This window comes from Candoia aspera, chromosome 2, assembly GCF_035149785.1.
Source record: "Candoia aspera isolate rCanAsp1 chromosome 2, rCanAsp1.hap2, whole genome shotgun sequence".
NCBI lineage: Eukaryota > Metazoa > Chordata > Lepidosauria > Squamata > Boidae > Candoia > Candoia aspera.
The window spans coordinates 134,962,737-134,984,713 of NC_086154.1; the positions used below are offsets into that span (position 1 = coordinate 134,962,737).

At 38.9% G+C, this 21,977-nt stretch overlaps 1 protein-coding gene across 2 annotated transcripts in view; it reads left to right on the plus strand.

Moving 5' to 3' along the window:
* Nucleotides 1-2,392: 2,392 nt before the first annotated feature.
* Nucleotides 2,393-21,977, plus strand: part of KRT80 (keratin 80) — a 44,239-nt gene continuing 24,654 nt past the window's right edge. For both annotated transcript variants that reach the window (XM_063293762.1, XM_063293763.1), the window contains exons 1-2: nt 2,393-2,803; nt 15,921-16,135. In XM_063293762.1, the coding sequence (XP_063149832.1) occupies nt 2,477-2,803; nt 15,921-16,135 (542 nt within the window). In that variant the 5' untranslated portion in view covers nt 2,393-2,476. The remainder of the gene's footprint in view (nt 2,804-15,920; nt 16,136-21,977) is intronic.

Consider the following 21,977-nt stretch of genomic DNA (forward strand, 5'->3'; position numbering starts at 1 on the left):
CAGATATCCAATTAAGATTCCAGCAGAAGTTCTTCTCCCCATGGCAGTTAATACAGGGAGAGGAAATTGTGAGGCACAACTGGCAAAAGAATGCGAAGAAGGTATGAAACCTTTCCCACCAATATAAGACACCAGGTTTCAGATGTGCAGTAATTTTGCCATCAGGGGCACCATGTATTTATCATAACAACAATTGAGGCCAATTGATTTTTTCCAAAAACTCACAAATGCCATCCTGCGGATTTTAAACCAGTCTTTTTAATGTCTACTAATCCAAACAAAGAGCTTTCATGTCAGTAACCTCAACAAAATGTTTAATAGTTGTTTTCCCCTTAAAGTTTTGTTAGCCACTTCATAAGGCTTGGCAGATATTCTCCCCTATATTCATAGTAATTAAGTAAAGGTAAACAGATAATGACATACTACATAAATGCAAAGGACCAGATAGAAACCAGATTACCTTCTCACATAACCTGCAACTAATTCTGCCTACCATTCACGTAATCAACTGCACCTTCAAGAATCTTCAAGCAATTTTCATCTCATGGAGGCAGGTATTTAATGTCGTTCCTCCACTTTGGATGGAGAATGCTTTAAGGTGCAGTGCCTCTTTAGAAGCAGATTTTTACAAGGTAATGAAACCCCAACTACAGCAAGCCCCAAAGGGGAGTGTGGCAGAGACAGGCTAGATAATCCCAGATGCAGTCCTAGCAAATCAGAATAGATTAGCTCAGAAATTGGTCTGAATGTATTTCCATTGAGTGCAGTAAGGGAGACAGTTTAAATGAAAAATCAGGAAGAGCACCTTTATATTTACTCTTCTTGCTCTCCTGAGCAAGCTACTTCCAGTCAGGCTTTAGGATTTATTGGCATGCCAACTTTGGAACACCTTGATCTGAGTTTAGGGTTGCTCGGTTTAGATGCTTCCAGGTAAACACCTCTATACTACCAATCCTATATTGTGGTAAGAAAAAAGATGGAAAAAATGGCAGAAAAATGTATGGAAGTTACAAATATAAGGCAGTATCTGAAAATATACCCTCTAAAATTTTGAGAAGGAGCAGAGGTTTTGCATGTTAAAAGTCTCATCTGTAAGTACCCTTAAATAAGGATCAAAATCCAGCTAAAATTAGGCACATTTAAATCAGATTAATCTCAGTGGGATGTTATGCATGCATAACTGTGCATCAGGTTCATATTTGGACCTGCACATCACTCTAGGTCATATGAATGCTGTGGTTGTTGGCCCTACAAGCATAAGATGGAAATGATCTATTTTCCCACCAAAAAAGAAGTACAGTGCTTTCTGATCCCTTTTTGAGCTGACCACTTTTTTGAGCAACTGAGACCAAGTCCAAAGTAAAAGATCAAGAGATGTATTGTGGGAGTATGCTACAATACCTGCACTTCATCTGAAATGTCTCTAGTGTACTAAGCTAGCAACATGCAAAACGCCATGAAACACAAAGAGCAGGCTGGACTCTCCTACCCTTGTCTAAGAGTGTCACAAAACTGTTCTTCCTATGACAAATGTAGGAATGGACAGAACTCTTATTTTTTCATCTATGTCTCATTTATAATGTGCTTACTTGTTCGATCATGTTTCTTTTGTTTACTTTTTAAGCCCTCTCCACCCACAAATATCATGTAATCTTTCTAATGAAGTCAGACTGCCTTAAAAATATACTCCACCTGAAAATCTGAGGGATAGCTCAATCTGAACAACTCTCTGGGAAATACGAATGCTTTCAGTTCTTATTAGGCATTCAAGCATCTTTAGCTACAGCCATGTGATTACATACATTACAATCTCCACTTCCTATAAGCATAGGGGGAAATAATTTTGTTTTGCAGCTTAATCAAGAAGCCTTGATTAGACAATGCAGACAGAAAATGCCTATGATCTGTCTTAGTATTCAAGCTGCCTGAAACTGAATGAACTGAGCTTGCAAAATCTTTAATTGGCATTTTACTATAGAAATGATCAGTACAGTCACTGAAGAAGAAGCAGGGCCTGAATGTTTTGACATGTTCAACTCTCTCAGGCTTTCTGCTCTTGAGGTTCAGCCAAGACGGTGTCTCTGTTCAAACCTCTTGTTTGCCATTAAGCATGAGGAAACCTCCTTACTTCCTCTCCTCAGGAAACAAGTAGATGGAGGCAAGGGAGTAATTTTAGGTTTGGACTTTTTTCCCCCTTCTCTTCCTACAAGTGTCTGGGCACATGCGCTCACCTCACAAACAAAACTACAAAAGGTGGGAGGAGGGAGAGACAAAGCCAACAGGTTGATCTGGATTACATCAACAGTCACACCCTCCTGACTTTATGAGCATAGGAGAACAGGTGTTTGTAATTCATTAGCTAAACCGAGCTCAGCAGAGACAGGAATTAATCTTCACTGCTGCTCCCCAACCTGCTGCAACTCTCTCAATAGCTGCTAGCTGGCCTAGTGCTTCCTTGGGTTCCCTCATCGTAACCATGACAAGTCATTCAGGGAACTTCACTGCCAGCTCCCTTACTTCCTCAGAAGCCCCTTGTAGCTGGAGAAGAGATTGCGCTTCTTCTCATTCTTCAAGGGATGGGGCCTGCAGTAGTCCTACCACCGGAGAAGCCAGCAGGCAAAACTTCAGCTCCTCCAACCTCACAGGATATGGCTACCATTATACATACCCAAGGGTGTCTGTCAACAAACACCTCTTGGCTCCACTCCACCTGGACATTGACCCAGCCCTCCAGGAGATAAGGGCTAAGGAGAAAGAGGAGATCAAGACACTCAATAATCAATTTGCTGCCTTAATTGGGAAGGTAAGATGAAGTTGCTTCTTATCTTGACCACAGGACAGCCTAGAAGTGGTCTGCCATGAAGAAATGGAAGGCTATCTCAGCTGACAGATCTAGGGCATCATGAGATGATGATGGTAGGGGTGATGATGATGATAGTGAGAATGATGATGATATTTGGAGTTGTATTATTATGAATAAGTTGCTGCTTTAATCTTCTACTTGAGGAACTGAATTGCCAATGGCCAGATCTAATTTAGGCTGAAAGGTACCAATGTTATATTTTTCCAGATAATAGAAGAACATGAGGTTTTTCTTAGTAATATACTCATATTTCTTCTGATACACCATCCTTGGGCAATTGTGTGGGTTTGGTGGTAAACTTACTCTGTAGGTGCACGGAAGAAGGGGAAGGGAGACTAGCCTTTCATTCATTGAAATAAAAGATGTGTCTGCCAACACAGAGAACTAAAAGCATATACAGTGCTCTGAAAATATCAGACAATCTTTGTGAAAATAATCCAGCATAACCTTGCAAGTGTCTACAATTTTTAAAGATTATGTACATGTTCCTGTGCTTGAACAGTATAGAAGTACAATGAATATATATATATATATATATATATATATATATATATATATTTGAACTGAAATATTCAACATGCAAATGAGAGGAAAGGAATTATTGTCATTGACTATGATTCTCACTACTGACACTTTTATGTCACCTATACAATTATATTTTTACACAGCACTCACAATAGCAATGGACAGCTTAACTTCATTTTCCCAAACATCCCTCTGGATAATAACATTAAAGCTGTCCACTCACTGAGTAGTTGCTGTTTGAGCACAGTATCAGTTTAGCATGTTTTATTTTATCAGCTAAGTTGCCATGACTTCCCCCAATGAATTCTGGGAAATATAGTTTCTTGAAAGTGCTAATACTAGCACAATTCTGATAGTGGCCCATAAGGATGCCACTTCTATGGATTCAGATAAATACTATTTTAAAAGTTTTAAGGCAATCAGATAGTTAAGTCAATTCTAAATTATTTTTTAAGAAGTAAATATAACTCTGTTACTGGGAATGAACTGGTTTCATTTCACATTTCTAATGGTTGGCACCACAGCTGACCTTATTTTGGCCTAGGGCTTCTGAAACCATTGCTGAATCCAACCTTATACTATTGGAAAACAGCAGGGGTACAACTTAGATTTGAATCCTGGTGTAGCATCATTCCACTGAACATCGCTATATGAAAGTTAAATATATTTCCTTAGTATAAATTGCTGATGAAGAAGAACCATTACAGTATGCAGAATAATATTATGAATGCATTATAGCTGATCATGGAAACACTCCAAATAAATAAGGTGATTTACTATAGTAAAAGCATTCTAAAATATGCCACATCAGATTGGGGTGAGCTGTCAAGTTCCCAAATGCATCCCTAAGTAAAATGTTCCCATGTCTAACACATCACAAAGCTTTAGCAAAGTTCTTTCCTAGACTCTCTAGTTCTCTACACGGAGGGAACTATTTTTGAGGTGGGGGGAAGGAGGACCATTAAAAATATGCCCACCTGCCAACTGAGGCGTACAATCCAGAATTCTCTATTGTTATTTATGCTGAGGTTTACATTCTACCATGCTGCAGAATCAATGCAAATGAAACCATATAATCATAAAAAGAAACTAACAATGGATTTCAGATAAAATAAAGGCAATAACAAAATAATATTTTGGTTAAAAAGAGGAGCCCTTCTCATAAAAGCACACCAATAGCATTAAAGGCAAAGAGAATAGAATACAGTTTTGTGATGACAAAAGAAAGTAGTGGAAGTGCCTACAAAGAGTTCTACAATGTGACAGCCACCTCTGGGAAAGCCCCGTGTCCATGATCTGTCTCATGTCAGAAGGAGGTAATACCTGAAGAAGGACCTCTGATGAAATCATTCTTAATGGGCAGGTTTAGATTGGAGAAACTGGCCTTTCAGATGTCAAAAGCATGGGGTGAGTAGGGCTATAAAAGCCTTTAAACAAAAGATGGGCCGGAACAGAGCTTTTCAAAATACCATCACCTTAGTTTTCCATCTCATTCCCTATAACACTGGTATACAAAATGTAGTTTGCCAACATCAAACATTTCCCCAGACCCCTAGAGTAGGTAGGGCTATGACTTTCAACTTTTGGGATGATCATGTGTGCATGTTTTTATTTTTTTGGTGTTGCGATGTTAAGGGACAAAATGTTTGCCTTCTGTCTTGCACAAGCTTAAGGACCCATTTCAGTATCTCCCAAACTGCCCCCCACCCCATGTCTTGGCCCCACTCACTGTGCAAACCTTAGGGCGGCCCTTGAGATGTGACATGTGCAATGGCTATAAAGCCTGGTCATTGATGGGGGTGATGTTACTTCTCAATAGATAAACATAGAAGGGCCTCATCTGGCTTGCAAGGACGTATTTGCATACAGTCCTATTTTGTTCAGCAGATGATTGAGCCTATCATCCAAAACACCATTAAAGTTTTACAGAATTATGAGCCTTTAGAAATCTGGAAAAGGAAGCTGCAAGTAACTTAAGGTTCTCTCTCTCTCTCTTTCTCCAAAAAGTTGTTTATGTACTGAACCCATAGGGAAGGTAGAAGATTGTTTTCAAAGAAAAACAGTTTTGGCTCTCCAAGGCAGGTTACTGCAAAGCCCTCATGCTCTGCAAACAGATGTTAATCTGAAGGATTGCTTCACTAACAGGCTAGGAATGCCAATCTTCAAAACTCACGCATACATACTGTACATTCTCACACACACATCAGACTGGGATCTCTGTGCTTTAATGTTAAGAAGCACCATTTATTTCTCAACTATGTGAATACTATTCTTGTGTCTACATACAAATAGATAAACATGCAGGCATAACCTCCAGTGCCTTAAAATGAAGTCTGACACAATAGCAATTGAGCTTTTGAAATGCCAGTCTTAAGAATACAACCTTTACAGGTTTTAAGTACATTCTTTGTCTGAATGAAAAATACATTAGGAGCCAACATGTTATCACAGTACAATGTGGCATTCTTTTACTACTTCCTATGGAAAGTTAATGTTTTCTTAGTGATGACACGTAATGATGCATGATTTTTCTTGAAAAGCTATTTAACCACTACTACAGATATTTCCTTGAATGTAAAGTCACATGGGAATGTATGGTTTAGGTTATTTCCCCCATTCATAAAGGACAAACAGGCATGGTCATCACATTCTACAACCTTCCCCCAAATCCCCTGAAACACAAGTGTTTGTTTCGCAGATATACCAATATTCCTCAGCAGAAACATCTGTATGGAAAGTATTCACTATGAGTAGAAAAAAACTTTATTTAAAAAAATTGGTCTAATTGTTAATAGAGGGCTGGCCTTAGACCCAGAAGTCAGATGATATAATATGAAGCCAGGGACTATGGGACAGTGGCCAATCTAAAACTTTTTCTTATATCTTTCGAGCAGTCATACGAAAATGAGTAATGTGGCATAATTAGGCTTACTGTCTCTCTATTCATTCCAGCTCTTTCCCTGAAAGCAATTCATATAATTTCTTGTGCATTACGTACTGAATGGAAATAGGAAATCAACAGGACCCTGATACAGTGGATAGCAGCTGGTATCACTGCAGCAGCATTTTTATTCTACTTATAATCAATCAGATGTTACCTGTGATCAGTCTGTCTTTGCTATGGCCTTCTATATACAGTAACTGAATGTCTGGGTACATTTAGAAGCAAATATCAAAGAGTGAGGTTGGAGATGGTAACGATCATGTGACAGTGACAGGGTAATCTTGTCCAACTTCAATTCTCCATGTGTAAAATGACTGATCTTATCACAATCCATCTTTAATAAGGTTGTAATGAGGAGTGAGATAAGAATCATAAAACGTTTTGCAAATTTAAAAATGCCACAGAACCTATTCACAATAATTCTAAAGATTGCTACAATACTTGGATTTTGAGCATTGGTTACCACCTAAATGTATCTCTGCTATAGCCAATGTCACCCTGGCCTTGGTGCTTAAACGGAGTCTAAATATATTGAAAAGCTTTCCTCTTTTCCAGTTGGATACCAAAACCATCCCTCAGGGAACATTAAAATCCCATTAATTGTTTTAAGGAGTTTTCCAGCAATACTGGATACAGTCCTGCTTTTCTCGGGTCACAGAAGAAATACTGAAGTTATGTTCAATCTTGGTTTCTCAACATTAATTGGACCCAAGATGAAAGCTCTGGAAAAGATTATTCTCGAAAACACTGAGAAGCCTTGGTGATCTATCATCAGCCAGAAAAGACATGTTGGATTTGCTTGATCAGTGGCCTTTTTATAACCTAACTTCGTCTGTTTAAATAAGCACAGATAACTGTTTTCATGGCAGGATTTGGAATATTAAACCCAAACCATAAGGCTATCCATCATTTGTATTGCAAATTTGGGCAAGAATTACTTTAACAATGGTTTCATATGAGATTCCTAGATTACCACCTCGCTGCCTCAGTGCCTGGAATTTTGTAGACTACCAACTGTAACTGCCCCTATTTTCTCACTGCTCCTTCTTGTTTCTTTTTCCTTTTTCTTTTTTTAAAAGAGAAAACCTCACATCCTTTAAGGAGAGAACTACACATTATCTTCTGGCTGGAAGGATAAGTGGATACCTGGAAGCATTCTGCTCAGTCATTAAATTCAGTTGAAGCTATAGGCTTATGTCTGCTCCTTTTTTTTCTTTTCTTTTTTTGACCTATATATGTGTGGCTCTTGAGGTATCTCAACTTCTTCCAAATTATGGTCCTTCAAGTGCATGGCTTTTGGTACGGCCAATCAAATCACACTGCGTAGGCGTACTTATTTTCCTTTGCAGGTTTTATTCCAAAGAGAAAATGATGATCTCTGAAGCCTCTGCAATTTATCAATGAGCCAGTGCAGTTTTATAATAGATGTCTCCTCTGGAAGCATCTTGTTTGGGATATGTTCTTGAGCAGTGCTTTTTCCTATGGTTCTACAGGGGCAATTGCCCAACAGGGTAATATTCTTGCTCAAAGCCTCTAGGTTGTATATAATAAAGCTAACAGGAAGGAACTTATCAAAAGTATCTCCATAGGTCCAAACAAACAATGAAAGGATGAACTAATAGTGGTAATTATGCTTAGGAAGAGGATACTAAAGGAGGGGACTGACTCCTTTGTTACAGATAAAGGGAAGCAGATGCTCTTTGATAAGATAATAGGTTAGCAAAACATGGGTTAACAAGCTCGTTTTATCATGGCAGCTTGAATTAAAGCCATTAATCTAAGTGGATTAGCTATATCTGAGGAATATGAACTATAATGGGTTTGCACTGAAATTTACAGAAGATATCATACAGTATTATCTCCAGAACTATGGAAAGGATTCTCAATTTCACAAGGATCAACTAAATTAAAATTCTCCACTGGAAGAATGTGGAAAAGGTGGTACCAGACTCTTTCTGATTTTTTTTCACCACAGACTAACATGGGTCGTCTCCTACAATCACCAGTGTAACAGATACTTAGTCAGGAATGGACTGCATCTCATAAAGGCAGGGAGAAATGTGTTTGGAAGAATATAGTGACAGTGGAAGACTTAAATTACCCAGATATCTGCTGGAAAATTAACAAAGAGTGGGGGGGGGGTGTTCCAGAGACTTCTAATTTCCCTCTGACAATGTTAGTTTTCAGAAGATGAAACGAGGTCAGTTATGTTGGAGCTAATTTTAACCAACAGAAAGGAACTGGTTAATGACAGAAAATGTCAGGTACCTTGAGGGAAAGTGACAATGTCATGTTTAAGATAAATAGACAAGGAAAAGCTGTGAGATATTAAAGCTTGGACTTCAGGAAGACACATTTGAATGATAGGCAGACTATGAGTTTTATACCACGCTTGAATTCCTAAACAGTAGAGAAGCAAATGGGAGGAAGACCTTGAAAAATGAAATATTGAAAGCACAGTTACAAACGATCTCTGTGAGAAAGAAAAGATGGAAAAAAAGTTTTAAGAGGATTGTAGAGGTGAATACTGAGCTCACTGACAAACTGAGAATTGAAAAGGAGACACTTAGGAAATGGAAGCAGGCTGATAATTAAGGAGGAATATAAACTGATAGCTCAAGCCTGTAAAGATGGAGTCAGAAAGCTCAGAAGGAGATGAGGTAGCAAGGAATCCAAAATAAAATAAGGAGTGGTAATGGTTTTTAAAATATATATGTCTAAGTCATGGGAGGTAATCATTCCATTGCACTCTGCTTTGGCTGAACTGCATTTGGAATACCTTGTTCAGCCCAAGGCATCACACTTTTGTAAAGGGACAAGGCCTAGAGAAGTTAGAACAAGTTCAGAGAAAAGTTACAGGGATGATAACCAGTCTGGAGATGAAGCCCTGTGAAGTATAGTTAAAAGAGCTGGCTGTGTTTCGCCTGCAAAAGAGAAAGAGGAGACCCCCATAGGCATCTACAAATAACTCAACTGCTGTCAAAGGGACAGACCTGTCCTTTGTTGAAAGCAAGAGCAGGGCAATGACCAATGAGTTGAAATTAAAAGAAAGGAGATTTATGCTAGAGATCAAGAGGAATTTCCTATGGGTAAGTGCAGTTAACAGAGGAACAGTCTGCTTGGAACAGCAACATACCCTCCCTTTCTGGGGGTTTCAGACGGGCTTGATGGCCACCTCTCGGGTGGTTTAGTAGATTTCTGCACTGAGCAGGGAGGTGGAATGGAGAACTATAAAGCCTATTCCAACTCATACATTCTCTGATTCCATGATTCTTTACTCAAAGAGTCTGTAAACTTGAAGTACGATCTTTAGCTACTGAAACCAAAGGGGTATTGCCAATGTATTTGATTTATAATACCAATTTCCCATAATTACTTAATCTGGATCTACAATAGTGCATTCTTGTGAAGTTAGCATCAGTTTAACAAAAAACAGGCTATGCTAATGTGATAGTGGCAGAAGATCCCTTCAGAAGAGGTCCACAAAGAGAATGTTGGCTTTCTGTGTTTCTCTTTGTCTTGCTACCAACTCCTCTCTGCAGTGTTCCCTCATTGTCACATGCACGCAAGTGACCTCTGTGAGAGCGAGGGTTTCTCTCATTTGCACCAGGGTTGGAAATCACAAAGAATAGCTAGTCTCTCTAGCTTTTTTCTTCATTTTATCAAACAATTGTGAGTCAGAGAAAATTCTACCTCTCCCAAGCCCTCCAGCAGTTGTGAAAAGCTTGGAAGAAGGAGACAAGTCTTTCTGCACTTGCATGAAACTTTTGACAACATAATTGACTGTGAGAGTAACTCTTGTTATTTTTTAACTTGGGCATGTGATTAAAATCTTCATATCTCTATTATGACATTTGTAGAGGAGTTTCTCTTTTTTTAAAAAAGCAAATGAAAAAACTTAATCCAAACTTTGACACAAACCTTTGGAAGTTGCAGGATGCTTTAGGTGGAAAACCCAAAAGACACTGGGCAGCTCTTTTAACTTTTCTTCCTTACTAGATTATCTCTGGTAAGATAAAAGAATAACAGTAAGAATCCATGGTAAGGTTGCCTGGGAAATATAATGTCACCTGGGCAAAGATGTCTGTGAGAGGCAGTTGGGGTGTGCCATTATACAAAGTTCATTGTAGATGCTTGTCTTATTTTCTGTGATGTAAACAAATTCATACTGACTTATACATTTTCCTTTGTTCAATGATTATGCAGTTTATGTTTCAGAGTCTATTGGCTATAATCTTGTAGCTCACTAGTAAGAAATGTGTATTTTCATTCCCTTGCTTCTCTTTTCTGAAAAGTTGAGATTCAAGGAATGAAAGTTTTTTGTTTTCTTTTTACCCACACTTTGGGCCGAAGCAGTCAAAAAGCAATTCACTCCTTGCCACCATGTGGATCAAGGCAGCAATTTGTGGTGTATTAGCTTGTAAACTCAGTACAGGTAGTCTTTGTTTAGCGACTGACTCATTTAGAGACCATTCACAGTTTCGACAGTGGTGAAAAAGTAACTTTATGACCAATACTCGCATTTCTTCACAGGTCTGTAAAGCAAAGGAAAGCTGAAATAAGATCATAAGCACAGTCAGTTTCAGTTAGCAACCACTTCACTTAACAACTGAGTTGCCAGTCCCAATTGTGGTCGCTAAATGAGGACTACCTGTTACATATTAACCATACTCAACTATAACATCCAACGGCATTGGGATGTGAGGCATAGTTTACTTTATCACCACAATTATCACATATTTCAGATAAAAGGGTACAATAATTCTCACATCACTGTGTGGCTGGTAGCCACAGGTGACTGGCTTCTACCAGCAAATGTTTTCACCTGTAGTCTCTATGTTTGGTTTTCTGTATCTTTTCTAGTATATCATTCTCTAAGTAGGAATAGATGAAGGAAAACAAAGAAAAATGTTAAAAGTGATAGAGATTGATTCTTTATCATACTACTGATACCTCCCACCTCCCTACTATTTCCACTTGTCTATTCCATGTCCGAAAGCTGTCAAAAACTTCTAGAAGAGAAGTTTCAAGAGGTGTGGTGAAGCTCATTCCCAAGAGGATGGTACCTGAAGCTTCTATGCAAGCTTTTGGGCCAATGTCTTCTACAAGTGTGGGAATTATTTTCTCAACTGGCATAGGAACTGGGCCAAAGAATCGACCCCTCCCACTGTTTGAAAAACTATTCCCACATTCACAGAAGTCATTTGCTCAGAAAGCAGCTTTCAGTATCACCCTCTTGAGTAAGGTGCTCCTTGCATCTATGGAAACCATCATATTTGGAGAGTTGGTGCAGCTTTCCATCATGGGATTTGTGTGGAGAAGTATGCTCTATCTGCAGTTATTGAAGAAAGATGCTTAAACCATTAATTATTAGACAAATGGAAGAAAATATTAATAAATGTATATTACCCCAACTTGGTGCCCTTCAGATATCTCAGCTCCTATAACCCCCAGTTAACATGGTTGGAACCTCCACCACCATGGCTGTGTCCTGGAAGGATTATGGAGATTGAAATTCAACCTATCTGAATGGCAGCCTGGTTAAGAAAGGTTTTACAAAAAGATCTGTCCTTCATTGTCCTTCACTTTTAGAAAAGGCAATTTGAGTCCACCTTCATGTTGTATTTTAGCAAGTGAGGAAGAGAAGGGATGGATCAGACCTTTAGAAAAGACTGAAATGATGGGGAATATAAGGGTTGTGTCTATTAATCCCATCTTGACTCTATTCATCTCAACAAAATACCACAGTGACAAACCAGACAGTTATTTATTTATTGAGATATATATTTCAGACAGTTAATGTAGGTATAAAGACATCATTTTCTGCAGATAAGGTGTGTTTTAGCGTAGTAGCTTTTTCTAGGGCTGTGTGAAATTTCCATTTATATTAATTTATCTTCCAGAAATTATTCTGGCAATACCTGTCTATTTAGATGCCTTTGCAGTTATCACTGTTTTAAGAGTTTGAGACTGTTGCTTTTTTTAATTTAAAGCTTTAATGAAATTACAAAACTCCTAATTAGAATAAGAAAGAGCTATCACATCCATTTGGCCTCTCCCACTGTTATCTCTCTTAATTTCAACCATGAGTCCTTCCTGAGGAATAGGGATGATAGCTTGTTATTTATTTTCTTAGCAGAGTTGGTGTTACTTGCTTCAGTTTATTTATCTACTTTCTCTCTCAGCTCCTTTTCAAGGATGTCAAATCTCTATAGCTGTCATCTGATCTCTGGATTATTTCAATGATCATCGTGCAGCTGCTGAGGAATGCGGTTCTATTATCTCTGTGGGACTTCCGTGAAAATAAGAGGAAGCATCGTAACTTTCTCCTTTTTCAGCTTTGCTTTCCCCTGCTGCAGAGACATAATTTATAACACCCGATACTATAACATGACATATTTTCATTTATTTAGGTGGCACTATCAGATCAAGAGGCTTAATCCTAGAATATCACTGCCAAGACAGGCTTCTGCCACATGGAACTTATCATCGAAATTCCAGCAGAAGAGATGGGGGTGTGGAGTGATAAGAGGATACAAACAGGGGAACAAAAGGCATTCTGAACAACTTCTAGATATTAAGAGTTTCAAAAGAAAAGGCAGCGAAAGAGCAAATTCCAGTGTGAACTACCTTTATCCACACCTAGTACTAATTACTAAATCAGAACTTAGTTATCTTCATAATTATCACCCTGTTTTTGCACTTCCTAAATGTTCTGCCCCCAAAGTTCTCAGATTACCAGCCCTTCCATTTCTTAAGTTTTTACAGTGTGTTTCTATATGAAAGCAGGGTGTTTCCCAGCTGTATTTCATGTTTTCAGACCTATGCTGATAATCATAGCACTATAATTAAGAGCAAGATGAGAATGGTGATCCATTAAGGCTTGCTCATGCTAGCCAGTAGGATTTAACAAAAATAATGTCATCTTCCTCCACAAAAGTAGAATGAAGCAATGTGCTACCCAGCTTTCCCATCCATGCCTTTTGTCTGATGCTCTGTTAAGAGAGAGAGAGAGACAGACTTTTCGAGTGGCAGCTATGTGGAAGGTAGGGTTAGAGTTGGGGAAATCAGTGGATAGATATAAATAAATGCTCCTGACACAGAGCAGCAGCTTCACAGTTGTGGTAGTATAGCAGTATCCTGCAAGCAGAAACTCTTCAGATGGCTATAATCACGGTGTTGTGGTAAATCAGTGCTTAGGCTTCTCTGGCCTGTATTCAAAAGCCTTTATGTGGTGTTGAGGTGTTTACTCTGCAAACAAGTGAGAAGGCTAAAGAACGATTACCTGTAAAAATGCATGCACAAAAAAAAAAACAGATCATGGCTGTTTCATGAACAATAGATGAAACCTCTGGGGGAGGGTGGAGAGAGAAAGATGTTTGATTACACCAGTTGTATCAGCTGTGATGTACAAGTAAACCTGGACTGGATTGCCCTGAACCCTGCAGCTCTAGATACACTTACTTGTTCCTGTGTGTTCTGTTTCCCTGTCTTTTCCAATTCCCTTCTTTAAAATATGCTGAGCAAGGCAGGGCATATTAAGCAAACCTGCCATGTTGATGCTCATGCCATTATAAGGAGACAGTTTGGTTGGACTCTTTAAGTGAGAGATGTTATTCTGCAGTTTCACAATTGCTTGTGAGACTGAACTGATGTAAAGGGAAAGATGCCCATGAGCCAAGCTCACCGCCAGGAGATCACATGGCAACAAGTGTGCATTTCTCTTAGCCACAGCAGGGAAATGACTTGCCTGGCCTTCTTTTGAGATACTTCTAAAAATTCCCACCGTAGTCTACAGCCCTGGTATTTCTCTGTCAGTACTAATTGATTCCAAACTTGCCTAGCCTCCCAGGCCAAATAAAATTGGCCAGGTACTGGCCCTTGCTGAGGCTCTGCCACATAAAGTAGCCTAAAAATGACCTACCGGATAACCATGGTGTGAAATCCTAGATTCATACTATCCATGTTAAAACTAAAGGTGGTTCATGTGATACAGACTAAGGATCATCCCTGAAGCCAACCAGAAGTCCTTCATGTTCTGTAACCCTGTCAAACTGCTTTTTAAAGAGCCACTGGCACAGAAAAGTTTGGGATGAACTTAAAAAAAACTGGTTGTAAGCACATTTGTCTTGCTACGTGCTATGCAAGTAACGTCTGACCCAAATGAAATAGCTGTCTACCAAAAGAAAAAAGGCTATTTGGTTCATAGAAAAACCCATCTACCCAAAGAACGTTGATTTTAGAATCTGGATTTTGGAATAATTTGTGGGAATTGATTTGTGTTGTGTAATAACATTTAGATGTAATGTTATGGGGAAGGCAGAGGCTGCTTTATCCATAGGCTGGATAAAAATGTAATAGGCATATTGTGGATGCTGTTGTACTTATCCAAAAGAAAGATAATCTTGAATATAAGATGGCCCCCCAAGGAAGAATAAACAGGAAAATAGTTATAAACAGCCAAAAGATCCTGTGTAATGCCCTGCTTCCCCACATCAACAACTGATGGTTGCCAAAAGCTGAAACCAGAAGGAACTGTGAGGGGATTGGGAGTGGGGAGGCGATGAAAGTAACATTGCACTACTGCAGTACAAAGCTCTGCCCTTCTTGTACAAGCATTGTGATATCATGCACGCCTATGAAAGGAGCAGAACTTTTATAGCCGAATGCCTCTTCTTTAATTTTGATTAAAGCATCTGATACTGCAGATGCCTCTGGCCGAAACTAATCCTGAAGATTCCCCCCACCTTGTCCAGTATATGTGTCATGAGCACTGATGGCGAGCAGGAGGGGGCCCCTATCCAGGGGGGAAAACTCATGCGTAGTAGCGAGCATTTGAGCTGTCATTCAAAGAAACACAGAACAGACCCGCTTTGACTTTTGGGGTTTATCTGTCTGGGTTTTCCCACGCTTCTTCAGTTTGGTGGGATTTCCTGTCTACTGTAGCAGTAATAAAACACTAGAGACTTTCTCCTCGTCTCAGCGTGGTTCCTGCTTGTCAGGACAATATGTGTACATGTGACTCACGTGTTTGTGTGTGTATGTGAATAAATGGATATATAGACCTAGCAGAAGCCACACACCCCAGAAAGGGCAGGTCCAGGTCCAAAATATAAATGTATATTAATTGAATTAATAATTGCCAATTAAAATTATTTGCCTGTAAAATGAGGTACTCTACTTTCCAAATTAACTGATCCTCATCTGCATATACCAACCATTCTCTTTCACAGACCACAAACTTATTCCTGCTTCCTTCCAGCAGGAATAACAAAAAAAGAAGGAAAAGAATTGTGTAGACATTACGCAAAGAGTTAAGTTCACCAGCAAACAGCCCCTCCCAAGCAGTAGCTACATTCAAAGGCATCTAGACTTTTTAGCTTATTGCAGTCAGTCTGTACCTCCTGTCCACTTTTCCTTGATCTTATCAACCAATGCTGATAAGGCAAGAACATTCCTACTTATTCACAGATAATTTGGGGAGAGGGCAAAATATATTTTTATCCCTTAAATCGGGCAATGTTTATGTTGGGGCAGCCACTGAATGAGAGATCCTTATAGTCTCCTCCACCTATTCATAATCCACAGGTCCAAAATCTGGAACAGCACAACCAAGTCCTGCTCACAAGATGGAACTTTTTGAAAGAACAAGACAACTCCCTTTCTGATTTGGACATCAAACTCCTTTATGACCGGTACATGAACAAACTGAATCTCGAAATCCGATCTGTTGATGCGGAGAAAGAACAGCTGGACTCAGAACTTGATGAAGTTCTAGCTTCTATGGATGATTTCCGAAGCAAGTGAGTCTCTTTTCTCTTCTTGTCCTTCGCAGGTTTGGTGAACCCATCTATAACACCTTTCTATTTTGCCTGTCTCTCACCTATATTTTTGGGGTTAAACTTTATGCCCTGTAAGAATTACATTCCTACATACTTCGTAAACGAAATTATGCCAGGGGGTTTCTATTGTGAAGGTTTTGTTACTTTGCAATGTAAAGTTCCTGGTGACCTTGAAATAGGAAAGGCAATCGTTATGTTCTGTGTTGCAGAGTGTATATATTTTTCCTGATGGACTTTTTGTGGCTATGCCAAGCATGAAGTGAAAGGTCCCCTGTGCAAGCACCGAGTCACGTCTGACCCTTTGGGGGGATGCCGCTTTCGCAACATTTTCTTGGCAGACTATAGCAGGGTGGCTTGCCATTACCTTCCCCAGTTGTCATATGTCAAGCATACCCCCTCCAATTCTGCCTCTTTCTTTACTCCTGAAAACACTGTAATTGTTGCTCAGCCAAAGAAGTCCTGCAGCTGATTCAGCCTTGTTAATGCTGCAGTATCAGAGCGGGCTTTCCCCAAATGCCAAAAGGGACTTTCCTGATTCCTCTTTCATTGGATCTGTGAACAGCTTCTAAGGAAAGATCAGCTTACACAAAGCCACATTCTTGACATTATGGGCCCTGTATGAAAGGTTATTCCTTTCTGAGACACAAACCAACCCCATAATTTTAGAGCTTGGTTAATGAATAATGTTCTTAACCTCATGTTTGTTTGATGGATAAGTGGGTATTGTACACTGGTTGAAAAGCCAGTTCATGAAGTTCAATAAAAGAGAAAAGAAATGTGAGAAGCAAGGAGATAAACGTGTAATTATGTATAAATTTAATATGCCCTCTCCAATGTCTCAGTCCTCAACCTTTCTTTTCTCTTCTTTCTGTATGCTTCTTTCTGGGTTCTACATTCTTCTAATGACAACCTCCTACTTAAGCTTAAGGTTATGATATGGCTATTCCTCCCTGTCCTTTTTTCCTTTCTCTCTACCTGACAGCATGTTTTTCTTTTCTTACTACCAAATCCAAAATTAAAAGTGTTTTAAGAAGTGCATGATCTCCCTTATTCTTTCCCTTAGAATCCCTATATAAGCTGCAAGCAAGGCCTCTCTTCAGCTTTCTATAATTAATATTTTTATTACACATGGCACTTCTGTCTGTTTTGTAAATAATAAATAATAATATGCATACCCATAAATAGAGTCTTTCAGAAAGATACACGAATGCAGATTGTGGCCATCTGGATCATAAGCATTTACCAGGAAGTGTTCCCAAGGTGAACCTAGATGCGAGGATTGCCAGAAAGATGAGTGGATAAAATTGACGATAGGGATGGGAAGGGTATCTTTTGTTTAAAGACTGAAATAAAGCCCACTGATGATCAAGTTTATTAATTCAGTTCTAATTTAACAAACACTGAATGCAATTTTATTATACAGAGGAAATTAGAATATGTTAATTTGCAACATAACATTTTACATTCAGTTTGTTTATTTATTTAAACTTTAGAAATGTATCCAGTTTACCACCATGGACCTAAAGGTCAGCAAAACATTTCTTACATTCTTTACACAAGCTGCTCTCCTGGACTAAAAAATTAAAATATTTCCTGGACTAAAAAAATTAAAATAGTTACATAGTGCAGACACAAGTATAATGCCTAGATTGATATCTACAGATTTTAGGGGAGGATTAAAATAGTTTTACATTCCTGAATGTTTGTTTTGGCTTGACTTGGCTTGAGTTACATGAATCTGCTTAAGAACAGTATATTTTTTTCTAGCATTTACTTAGATCAGATTCCTATCTTACTTTGTTCAATAAAATAAGTATTCCTTAAAGCTAGGCTCCCCAAAATATAAGATTACTGCAATCCTTCACAGGAGTTTCTAGCAATTCTGTCTTTCCCACTGTCATTCCTATCAAAAGAAGCAGTGGGAAAATATGGGAGGGTTACCAATGGAAAACACGACCATCTAAGCCCCTGAAAGCATCTGAGGATTAAGCAAGATGTTGCACAGGAACAGCAGGAAGCACACCTTGAAAAGGGACATGCAATTGTCAGGCAATATGACAGCTCAGCCTCCATCCTTTTCCCAACCAGTTTTTGTGCATGTCCCTCAGAGGACTTGGAAGGGAGAGGAAGACACTGGGTTTGTTAATTCACTTTTTAATCATTTTCAGAAATTACCTTTTTAACTATCTTAAGGCTATTAGAGATCTTCAAAATGACAAGTTTGCAAAGCCACCTGGTGAGTTTACCTTCATTCCACAATAAAAGAAACATTAACTATAAGCTTAAGAATTTAAAGTATTTGAAACAAATGGAAAAAAGCTAAGTAAGACTTTAATCCAAGAAAGTTATTTATTTATTTATTTATTTATTTATTTATTTATTTATTTATCCAATTTGTCCCCGCCCATCTCCTCCCATCAGGGGACTCTGGGCAGTTTATTATAATTATATAATAATTATCATATTATAATTAAGGGACCAGACAAATTTGGAATATTAGGACTTTTGCTATAAGATTTTGAAAATAATTACATAAATAAGTAACACCTTCATGGGAATTAAATTGTTTAGTCTACCTTAAGTCATAACAGAAATTCGAGAGTTTATGATTTCAGAAATTGGACACTACAGGGGGATTAAAGTTTCCAGGCATAAAAGGAAAAATTAAAGAAGAGAGACAGACTTGCCCTTTGTCTTTGGTCAACATTGAGACAAAATGGCAGAAAATGGTATGACATTTGAAATATTCCAGAAGATATTTGAAGAATGGGCACAGAAACAAGCAGCTACAATGTCAGCAGTGATGTCTGCCTCTATGGATAGACTATGTCCAAAAGATATTAAAGAAGACAGATGTGAAAGAGAATACTTTAGAAGACCTACAGGATGAAGAGCTGAAACAAACCTTATCTGATGCAGAAATATTAGCATGTAAAGAAATCGTTGAAATACTGGAAAATTTTAAAAATGTGGATTATAAGACAGAGACAACAGTTAAAATGGAAATACAAGTGATAAGCCAAGAGAATGACATGGATAATGACTACTTACTGGATTTACAAAAGAGGTTTGCTAAAGCCTCAAAGAAGCCTTTGAGATGGGAAAAAGAAAAACTGAAGATCCTAGGACAGCATCTGAATGAATTAAAGATCAAGATTGCTAGAAGCAAAAGGAAGGAATACAAAGTTGGTTTGTTTGACCAAGGTTAAACTAAGATATGTTTCTATAAAATTCTGGGAACCCTTATGGACTTTTTGCTGACACCAGGATTGACGTGTTAATGATTTATGGATTTGCGTATGGATAAGGAATGGGTTGAGAGCCAGTTTGGCATAGTGGTCAAGGCATCAGGCTTGAAACTGAGAGACGGTGAGTTCTGGTCCCACCTTCGGCACAAAGCCAGCTGGGTGACCTTGGGCCAGTCACTCTCAGCCCCGGGAAGGCAGGCAAGGGCAAACCATTTCTGAAAAACCTTGCCAAGAAAACTGCAGGGACTTGTCCAGGCAGCCTCCGAGAATCGGACACGATTAAACGTATTTTTTTTTTGAAAAGGAAAGGGTTATGGGAAGAAGAGATACTTGCATGCAGCCTTATAGGGGGTGAAGAATCATTAAGTTTGAACTTGTAATGAAGATCAGAAGTCACTTCTTTAAATATTTATTTTCTTTTATTTTTTCCTCTCTTTTTCTTTTCTCTTGCACTTTCTATTCTCTTTATTTTTCTTTTCTTTTCCTTTCTGAGAGTAGTTTGTATTGTCTTTTATTATCGTTTCTAAATTTTTTTCAATAAAAATTATTTTTTAAGAAGAAAAGAAAATACATATGAATGGCCAGAATTCCAGATTGGCAGGCTCTTTCGTTCTTTCAGCTTTTGCACTGGAGACCTCAGAAGTTTCTTCATCCAGTTCCTCCCCTTCTTCCCTTTTATGTTCCTTCCAAGTCTCATCTCATGGTCTCTTCAAATCACAGTGCACGCTCCAACATTGGATGCAACTAGGTGGCCCTGTTAAAGTGCTGCCCTCCAATCTGTCAGCCAGTGGGAAAATATGATGGCATAAATTGCATTGCCCTTATTGACAGTCTTTTTGCATGAGGCTGGGGAGTGGGGCTGTCCTTCCTGTTTTAATGGTAAGACAAGTAAAGGAAAGTGATAGCTATCCACCAGTATTTCCTTGGCTTTGTTTCCCCTCCCACTGCGTGTCACCTACCAATGGGAGAAACAAGCACCAACCCTTCTTCTTAATGTGGGATGAGATGGGGATGGGCAGGTGTAGGTAGATATTTATAATGGTTAGTTCAGCAGTCTGTCAAGTTGCCCAACTTACAGGTTGCCGGCATAAAAATGCTCACAACATGGTCTAGCACTTTTCTGAAAGAGTGCCAAACTCTGTCCAAAAGTAGCCCAGCTGACAGGTCAGAGCTGGGGAGGATGGGCAAAACAGGAGACTGCAATTGCAAGGGACTAGGCAAGCTCTGTCCTCCACTGGGACTGCACGGGAAAGGGAATGGGGGCAGGGAATGGCCCTGGCCAGCAACATTGGTAAGGAACCTGTGGAGTAGGCAAAATGACAGAGCAAGCAAAATTGGCTCCCTCCAAAGTAATAAAAACAGTAAAATGTAGGCCATACACAATCCTTTATCAGCGAAAGCCATGGAAAACCTGTAATGCACTTGTTGCTGGTAGAACCCATCCCTCTTTCCCTGTTTAACCTTCAGTGCTGCAGAAGAGCGCTAAACCCATGCATATGAAGAGCCCGTGCAAAACCTGACAAGTGCATCATAAATGGCCTCCTTCATGGAATTTTATATATTTCTGCTTGTAAACTTTTTGTTTTCTCCTTGTAACTCTCTTTGTCTAGTTCCCATTTTTTTGGCTTAGCACTGAAAATGGATGGATGGATGGATGGATGGATGGATGGATGGATGGAAGGAAGGAAGGAAGGAAGGAAGGAAGGAAGGACTTTACAATGTTTTGTGGAGTCATCTGTATGAAAAGGAAAAAAGCTTAAACCTAAAACCTAAACATATCTTTACTTCCTGAAAAGAGTGCCATCTGGAGATTTCCCTTAATCTTGATACAGTATTCATTTATCTTTTGATGTTTTCAGCCACATTCACATAATAGGCTTTTATACTATACTGTGTTGACTTTTCCAAAGGAGGTGGGGACCGACTGCAAGCAAAAGCAACCAGGGACAACAACACATTTATCTGTGAAACTTCTTTGTTTCAGTATATTGCTGGTGGTTGTTTTAATTTCAAAATCCGTAAGATACTTGAATGCTTCCTTGCAAATGCCACACATTTGCACCAGATTCTTGGGCTTAATCTGATTTGACTTGAACAACACAATTTTCCAATAGGAAAAGTTCCAAACTAGGACTAACAGTTCTTCTCTATGTAAGGACTCTATGAATATTTATCCTTTTTCACTCCCGGTGTTAGGATTGCTTATTAATAATTACAGCTCAATATCCTGAACCGTTTTGCTTTTGCATTTATCATATCCACTAGATTTGTTTATTCTGAAGCACATTAGAGGTTGCTCTTTCTTTTTGATAAAAGACACAGCGCCAGCCTGTAAGAAGAGTCTGCATACATGACATACACAATTCTATTACCATAGACCTTACGTCGTCACCTAGCAGCCTTTATGAATGTGCCAGCACACTGCCATATTCCCCTCCCCAATTGCCCACCCTTCTGCCATATTGTTTTTAGTAAGGATCTCCAGCTTTTGGAGCTGGGAAGGAACCTTCTGCTTCCATTGGGAGTCACCTCTTAAGAGTGACCCTTTGATACCA